Source organism: Plectrocnemia conspersa, unplaced genomic scaffold (assembly GCF_051122295.1).
Source record: "Plectrocnemia conspersa isolate PC_06_02 unplaced genomic scaffold, ASM5112229v1 ptg000011l, whole genome shotgun sequence".
Classification (NCBI taxonomy): domain Eukaryota; kingdom Metazoa; phylum Arthropoda; class Insecta; order Trichoptera; family Polycentropodidae; genus Plectrocnemia; species Plectrocnemia conspersa.
The window spans coordinates 23,798,952-23,807,592 of record NW_028277175.1 but is presented as its reverse complement, the minus strand read 5'-3'; the positions used below and the strand labels follow the sequence as shown (position 1 = coordinate 23,807,592).

Sequence of the window (8,641 nt, the reverse complement as noted above, 5' to 3'; positions counted from 1 at the left end):
CTGAAATCTCTTTTCTTATCTGTTTTCCAAATTTGGATAAGCGTTTCATTTTCTAGCGCATATTTCATCTATATGGGCTTTAATTTTATATTTTTGAGAGATTCTGGCAGACCTCTATGTTTCTGGATTGTTCCGCAAAGTCCTGTTTTCCGTAAAAATAAATATGTTGTGAGTAAAACGCTATTATTAAAATTGTCAGCATAAACACGGTGCCACTTGTCCAGATACATAAAAAAAATTCGTTATTGCCTGTTGCTTATGTTTATTTTGTTTTGTTTTAATTATTATATGTTTTCTGTATTTAACCATGGTGACGGATTAGATTAACCCGTCAGGTTATGGTGGTCTTAATTTTAATAAATACTTTCCTTCTGTTCAGAATTCGCTTTCATCAGCACTTCATCAAGAACTTCCACCTGATATCTCTGAATTGGGACACGAAATATCATCCAAGATTGCACTGAGAAGACCAAGAAAGTAACTGTTTGCTTTTTCACGTCAATCCTGATTTAGCTATGAAGTCCATAATCCGATTTTCAAAGACAACTGGATTATTTAGACGCTGACAAGACTACGAGAACATTAGTATGTATTTCACCATTTTTACTCAAACACGCAAACTCAACAAAAATGTTGCACAATCATAATAATTTCTGAGTAACTCTGCCTTCAATAAAATATACATAGATCAGGACAGTAAATTAAAAAGTCACATACATATAAATGTTTAGCTGTTTACTAGACGATACATATTTTAAAATCTTTCTAGTAGATCTCAAGTAACACCGCAAATATCTCTTTGCAGTCATATTTCAAAATCTCATAACTTAATCCTTCATACAACACACAGTCTATTGCCTAGAAATACATTTTATAATTAATTATTTTTAAATAATTATAAAATGATTGCACAAATTGTTACTTTTGCCATACTTAGCATGCCGGCAAACAGTATTTAGCAAAAATATTTATTATGCCATAGTGACACAACTTATTTTACTTTAAATTCATGATACTATTTTGCCATACATATAAATACATAATATTAACAAGGTAATAATGAATATCAGCAGTAGTTTCTCCTTATATTTTTTTGCAACGTCACGCGGACTCTAACATAAACAGCAGTATTGCCAATTCAGTATAAAATCAATTTTATTTCACTAGATTTTTATTTTTTTATAATACAGTGCTATTTTAAAATTGGTCGAATTAAAAAAAAATTACATTATAACCAATAGTTGAACCTCCCTCGCATGCCAACAGTTACCTGTATTATCAGTCTAGAAAAACCGATTTAATCCGTTGAACGAGTCCAATTTTCCATTTTACGTCCAGCACACTAACAACTGCAGCCACATAATACGATTCAGAAGCATTAAAGCTAAAATTCTGAAAGGTTAACATTTTCTGAATTTCACCCATAAGAGACAGAAGTGTGTCGGGTGAGCGCACGGCAGGTTTTGAACGGTTAGGGGTGTCCTATAAGGGATGGTTTGGGGTTGGGTGGTAAGCAGCGTAGATTTTAACGAGGTTATGTGCGGCGAGTCAGAATAAAGTGGAATTTAATTATATTGTTCGAGGACTACTAGGACTGAATTCTGCTCGCAGAATTTCTCTAAATATGCGGGGATAGTTTTCAATTGCGATCTGGCAATGGGAAAATTTTCAACCGTTATATAATAAATGCGCATTTTTTTTTTTTTTTTATTTTTATAAAAGTTTATTTCTTAAATAGACATAGGTAAAATAGCATACAGATATATTAAATGCACAATACTGGTTCATAACCATTTACATTGTTTACAAATTGTTAAGTTATACAATAACATAAAAAGAATAATAAATTATACGAGAATATACTAAATTAAAGGAAAAATACATAAAACCTTTTACAAATTTAAAAAAAAAAAAAATCCAAAAAAAAAAAAAAAAAAATTTTGGAAAAGAATGAAGCTGATGAGAAAAACAAATTATACAAAATACATAATATACAAAATAAAACACATACAAAGGTAAATAAACCTAGCCCTGTAGACCTGAAACTGATGACACTGTGATGAGCTTAACTGCATCAAAGCAATATGTGCTTAGGCATTTTATGTTTGTATTTAAATTTAAGTTTTGCTTTGTCGTAATCACCGATTCTTGAAATTAGTGGGTTTGCGTGGTCTCGCGAGATTTTTTTATAGTATTTTTCGGTTTGATAATAACAGTATTCTTTAATGGTAGGAATTAAATGTTTGGTGTGGAGTTTTTTAAGGTTAGTATAAAACGGTGTATTATAAATTATTTTTATGGCTTTATTTTGAATTACTTGAAGTTTATTAAAATTACTATTACTCGCGTTACTCCACACTGAACAAGCGTAAGTTAAAACAGGTCTGATTAATTGTCTATAGACTAGAATTTTATTTTTTATTGTAAGCGCACTTTTTCTATTAAATATTGATTTTAGAGCCGCAATGGCGCCGAGCCCTTTCGACCGGAGTTCAGTTATATGTTTATTGAATTTTAGTCTGGAGTCCAGGTGTATACCCAGATATTTAACGCTCGCTCTCCATTCAATGTTATGCCCTTGTTCACTTTTAATGGGTGCAGGCAAGGGTTGTCTACGTTTAGTGAATATTATTGCTTCTGTTTTGTCTTGATTAATTTTAATTCTCCATTTCATAAAATATTTTTTTAAGTTTTCAAGGGATTTTTGAAGTTTAACTGCAATAGGTTTAAGACCATAAGAACTAGTAAGGATTGCAGTGTCGTCAGCGTACATTGAGAGTTTAGTATTTTTTAACATTGGAATATCATTAGTATATAGAATGAAGAGAAACGGGCCAAGTATACTTCCTTGAGGAACACCAGCTGGTATTTTACGCGGTGTCGAAAATGTATTATTTAGCGAAACAACATAGCTTCGATTCTTCAGGTAAGACCGTAACATGTGAATAATGTAATAGGGAGTTTCATATTTTAAAAGTTTATACATTAATCCATCATGCCATACTGTATCAAAAGCCTTTTCCATATCTAATAATAAAAGACCAGAACTTTTTTTCATATTAAAATCGGCAGATATGTGCTCTGTTAATCTATTAAGTTGATGCGTAGTCGAGTGATTTTCGCGGAAACCAAATTGCTCATTAATGAGTTTGCTATTAAGAGATTCCTTTAATCGAGATAATATAATTTTTTCAAATAATTTGCTAAATGAGGGAAGTAAACTTATCGGGCGGTAGTTAATTGGTATGTTATCTGCTTTGCCAGGTTTTTTTATCGGATGAATTTTTGCCGTTTTCCAGATTATTGGGAAATATCCAAAAGATAAGCATGAATTAAAAATGTTATTTAAGTACTTAAAGCAAACAAAAGGAAGGTTTTTAATCAATATATTCTCTAATTTATCTATACCTGGAGCCTTTCTATTTGATAATCGTTTAACAATACTAAGAATTTCTGATATGCCGACTTGGTTAATGGATTTTTTATCTATTGGAGTTTTACTAATATCTTTAATTGCCCGGTCTACTTTATTTTGGGTTTTTTGGTCAATGTAATTTTGCGTAAGTTGATAAGATGTAGAAAATGTCTCAGCTAAAATCTCGACCTTCTCCTGAGTCGTGTTAGCTACGTTGTTTCCGGTTTTTAAAGGTGGTATATTTGAGTTTTTATTTTTAAGCGATTTCGTCATTCTCCATAAGGAATTATCTCCCGGTTTCAAAGCTTTTAGTTTACGCGACCACGAAGCGTTTTTGATGTTTTGAATTTGAACGCGAATTTCATCAGTTAGTTTGTTAATTAGAGTTTTAAGTTGGGGCGATTTATTTTTGTGCCATTGCTTTCTCATATTATTTTTAATTTTAATACGTTTAATTATTTCTGGGGTGAGTTCTATGTTATTCCAAATATTTTTACGCGACGGAATTGATGATATTTTGGCCTGCTCGATCACGGATGTTAAGTAATGAATATCATCGTCAATAGTTTTAGTGTCATTTGAGGTATAATTCTGTCGTTTAATCAACACCCGAGACTCTACTATGCTTCTGAATCGCTTCCAATCAGCCTTTGCATAATTGAAAACGACCTCAGACACCATCTCGACCTCACCGTCCAACGTAAAGAATACTGGAAGGTGGTCCGAGGACAGAGCCTGGATGCAGTGCATGTTTGAAATCCGGGAATTACCCTTGACCAACGTTATGTCCAGAATTGACGGAGTCGTGTGGTTGGTAGGATAATGCGTTGGGGATTTCGGAAAATTTACAGTAGTGTCCGTATCGTGTAAATAATCAAAGATTAATTTACCGGATCGATTCGCACCGGGGCAATCCCAATGCATGTGTCTCGCGTTAAAGTCTCCAGTTAATATCACGGATTCTCCAAGACGAAACACATCATCAAGGTCACCTCGAAGCAACCTGTCACCGGGAGAATTATACCCCGCGACAATTATTATTAATTTATTATCGTGTTTAATTTGTATCGCGACAGTTTCAAGATTAGTCGTGTTTGTTGTAATGCGCGCGTGTTTAATTGATTTTTTTACAAATATCGCGACCCCTCCGCCTGGCCTTGAGAGACGGTCCCTCCGGAGGCAGACAAAGTTCGGTATAAAAACGTTGACGTGTGGTTTGAGGTAAGATTCGGTGATTACGACAATATCAATTTTGTACTCACTGATCAGCAGTTCCAGTTCTCCAGTTTTATTTCGGAATCCGCGTGAATTCCACGTCAAAACGTTGAGCCCCACCTTAGAAGAGCACATCGAGATATTCGACCATCATCAAGGCGATCTCCATTTTGCTGGCACACTTTCCAGCCTTGGTCCTGATTTCTTGAAGGACGAGCAACATCCTGCGTAGCTCTGAAGTTGGCATTGTGTCTGAGAGGGGCTCCTCAGGCTGCCTGGTTTGGGGACGTTGTGGCGCCTTGTTTATTGGTGCTGGTGCGGCGCCAACCTGGGCGTTCCATGAAGTGGCTGATGAGATCACTGCTGGGGTGGTTGAGGTTTTTACCAACGCTGGTTTCATTGGTTTCAGTGCAGGAAATTGCGCTTGCTCGAGGTTGAATATGTTGTTCGGCTGCGACGAGTGAACAGTGGGAGTCGGTCTCTGTTGTCTCTTCTGAGTTTTCTGTAGGTATTCTAACCTACGAGGGCAGTCCTTAAAATTGGCCGGATGGTCTCCTCCACAACCAGTGCAGATGGCGGGTGCTTCTCGGTCCTTCTTAGAGCACTCGTTCGTGGCGTGGTTTCCGGGGCATTTGACGCACCTGGGAGCTCGTTGACAATTTCTTGCAGCGTGGCCGAATTGTTGACACCTGAAACATTGCGTTAAATGCAACTTATTACGCTTGTACTTTTCAAGCGTGGCCTTGGTGAAGCAAACGTACCGGATGCTTCTTATAGTGCTCGTTGTTGTATTAGCCGGAAACTGGACAAGGTAGAGCCTGGAGTCTCCTTGTTTCTCGGTCTTGGTCTTCATTGCCGTCACCTTGACGACGCTAAGTCCTTGACGTTCGAGATCTGCGGCAATGTCTTCGGTGGGGACCTCTGGGAGCCCTCTCAGCACGGATTTCACTGTTTTATCGTCGTCGGCGGTGAATGTGTGAAAGGCGCGTTGGCCCTTCAGTCCATCCATTAACAACGCGCGTGCTTCAAACGACGCGCAAAGTACTGACACATTGCCACTTCCCGTGTATCGCAACGAGAAGTTCGATGTTTTTGTGATCGACTTAATTAAGTCGATCGTCTGGAGGTGTGTTCCCGTGATCTCTACGATCACAGGCGGTATCCTCTGCTGCTTCCTTTCGATCACTTCGGGAAGCTTTTCATACCTGTTTTGGCTCGTGGTCGGAGGCATCTTAGCATCCTGGGAAACTTTCGATGTCTTTTTGGGTACCTGCCACTCGTGGTCTGGCAGGCCTGAAGTTGATTGTGAGGCGTTTAGGTACGCCTTCAACGTTCCAAGAGAACGCTTGCGCGTCTGCGCCTTCTTCATGGCGCTGTCTTTGTAGCTAATTGCAGTGGGCGTGTCTATCGTTGCAGAACGGTAGCGGGGGTGTCCTTCGTACGATAACGGAGCGAAGCGCGAATGCGACCGCTCGCGTCAACAGCACAGAGTGGACTGAATATAAATGCGCATGCTTATAGCTATGTGTATATACATTTAACATACAAAAGATGAAATTGACTGTGTCAGTGAAGCATAAATAATCAATTGCAATTTAGTAGTTTAATATGCAAAAAGTTGTACATCTTTATTATAGTACGAGATTGCAAATTTGTGTATGAGTTCAAGTGTGAAAAATATAAATCTTAAATATGCATGACACAATTACACGAATATAATATAATATGAAAAAAATATATAAAACCGAATGATGATCTCAGCTTAAAATAAATCAAATGATTTATTTACCGCTGTATCAATTTACACATTACCAGTCAGGAGCTACACACGCGCGTCTGAAGTTCCTTGAGCAGTGACCGCGGAGCTAGTAGCTGTGTAGTGGAATAATATATTTTAATAATAAACCATGAAATAATTTATTGTTTTGGGTTAACTAGTTATGTTATATAATTTTCTAAATATTGCTGCCTAAATAAAAATTTTACCGGTCACACTATTAATATATTAAATTTTTACCACTGTATAAGCATTAAAGCAGTTTCCAAAATTATCACAAAACCCTTCTATCTGCCTCTGACACACACGCACAAACTATCTAGAAATTAATGCAGTGACAAAAACGGCCGGATTTGGCGAACAAAGCGCAGTAATGGCGGTCACGAATACCACAATATCGCAGGCGATGGCGCAACGGCGGAAAATTATTATTGGAGCACCTGCTTGAATTTGAGCTTTCGAAACGCTTTAACGCGAGCTTTTGTGCGGCACATTGTTATGTAATAATAATAATAATGATTCGATGCAGTTTCATTTTCGAATCGTGCACTATGGCTTTTGGTTGCATGATGTGTAAAGCGCAGCGTTTTGAAATTGGAGAACTGCGAGTATCACAAATCGAACTTTGTGAATGTAATGCGGTTTATATACTGGGTTTCAATATTAAAATCATATATATATTTGTATAGTTGTCATACACCAGTAGTATTAGTAGTATTTTTACATAATTATAACATTGATCAATCCCCACAGATTAGGCTTAAATATATTTTCCACACCTCACTAAAAAATATCGTGATAAATTATTAAGCTAAGTCGTTCATTGTGTAATATATAGATTTTAAACTACAATAATAGTTTATTGTTTATAGTAAATATGTTGCTAATTTACAGACTTTGATTGCAGTCTGTTGTCCTACAGTTAAATTATTAGTTGTTGATTGTGTTGACCCCGTTGTAAAGCATTAGGCTAACGCCTTGATTATGCAACGATATTTGACACGTAAATATACTTTTAATAAAATTAAACTAACCGCAATGATTATTTAATAAATTAAATTAAAATAAAATAGGAAAGCATTACTAAAAATTGAACACCAAATTTGAAACCTTTATTAATAACTTGACATAGAATATATTTATTAAAAATTTTTAAATTTATAAAACTACGCGTGGTCTAAATTTGGCTAACAAGTTTATATATACCCTGAAAAAAATATAATCAAAATTAGATTGGAAAGGGTTGAGATGTTTGCCAGTGCTCATATGACTTTTTATATGTTGACCCAAAATTATACCCACTAGAAAACGTATAAAGAGGTCACGCATGTCATTCGTAAAATTTTATGCCTGCACTACACTCTCTGGAAGATGGCCAAAATTGGCAAAGGACGGAAAATATAGTGGGTTACTTCGGTCGAGTTCGGTTCTGCCCGCTCTCAGAAGTTGTCCGAGGTTACCGAGAACGGGAGGTAAAGTGGGGGTAATTTAGTCAACTTGGCCAGCTTCGAGCGCTTCCGAACATTGTCGGCATATTTTCCGAGTCAAAGGAACTGAAGTCGGAGCTGCTCTTTCGAGCTCTCGCATGTTAAGTAACGAGAGAGAGAGAGAGAGAGAGAGATAATGATATGGTGGTTCGCAAACTGAGATAAAACGAGTAACTCACTTCAAGTTCAGTATGCCCGTAGGCATCCTATGGTTAACACGCATGACGAGCGCTGCATCGTGGTCACGTAGTCCAGTTATAATACCACATGCTATAGTGGGACGCATGTTAACATGCTTTTATGAAACTCGATCTTTAACAGACTCTTAATAACATCATAGAATATTTAAGGGCACCAAAAAGAATTAATTATATTTTTGATAGTATATTCTTAACAGATATCGTTAATATATTTTTTTTCATTTAAAATTAAATAATTAAAAAATAATTAGTGATACTTGATTTTGTTAAAAAAGCCCTTTTCCAATATCCTTATGTATTTTCCTATATCGGTTTATAGAAATGTCACACCATAACTAATTCATATTTAGAATCGATGGTGGCAAATTCTAGGATAGTCACAGATGTAGTGTTCGTATTCTGATGTATCATTTTTATGCCTTATGGTATTTTGCCGACAAAGATTTTGCGTAAATTGAATATTTACGATCGAAAAGTTTTCACTGATATTGTATTGGTGAGTGCCCACACAATTTTTATAATTATCAGTAACGTAATTTTAATAATA

At 36.2% G+C, this 8,641-nt stretch overlaps 1 protein-coding gene across 1 annotated transcript; it reads right to left on the bottom strand.

The window, feature by feature from the left end:
* Positions 1-1,985: 1,985 nt before the first annotated feature.
* LOC148230055 (uncharacterized) lies at positions 1,986-6,127 on the bottom strand. Its single transcript, XM_088198161.1, has 2 exons — positions 5,392-6,127; positions 1,986-5,319 (listed from the first exon to the last, which is right to left on the bottom strand). Exons 1-2 carry the CDS (start codon positions 5,997-5,999, stop codon positions 4,752-4,754), a joined length of 1,176 nt encoding a protein of 391 aa, XP_088054287.1. The 5' UTR covers positions 6,000-6,127; the 3' UTR covers positions 1,986-4,751.
* Between the last annotated feature and the right edge of the window lie 2,514 nt (positions 6,128-8,641).

Coding starts and splice junctions, on each gene's coding strand:
- LOC148230055 (XM_088198161.1), bottom strand. CDS start 5,999: ATGAAGAAGGCGCAGACGCGCAAGCGTTCTCTTGGAACGTTGAAGGCG. Junction 5,320..5,391: donor AGCACTATAAGAAGCATCCG/GTACGTTTGCTT, acceptor GCAATGTTTCAG/GTGTCAACAATTCGGCCACG.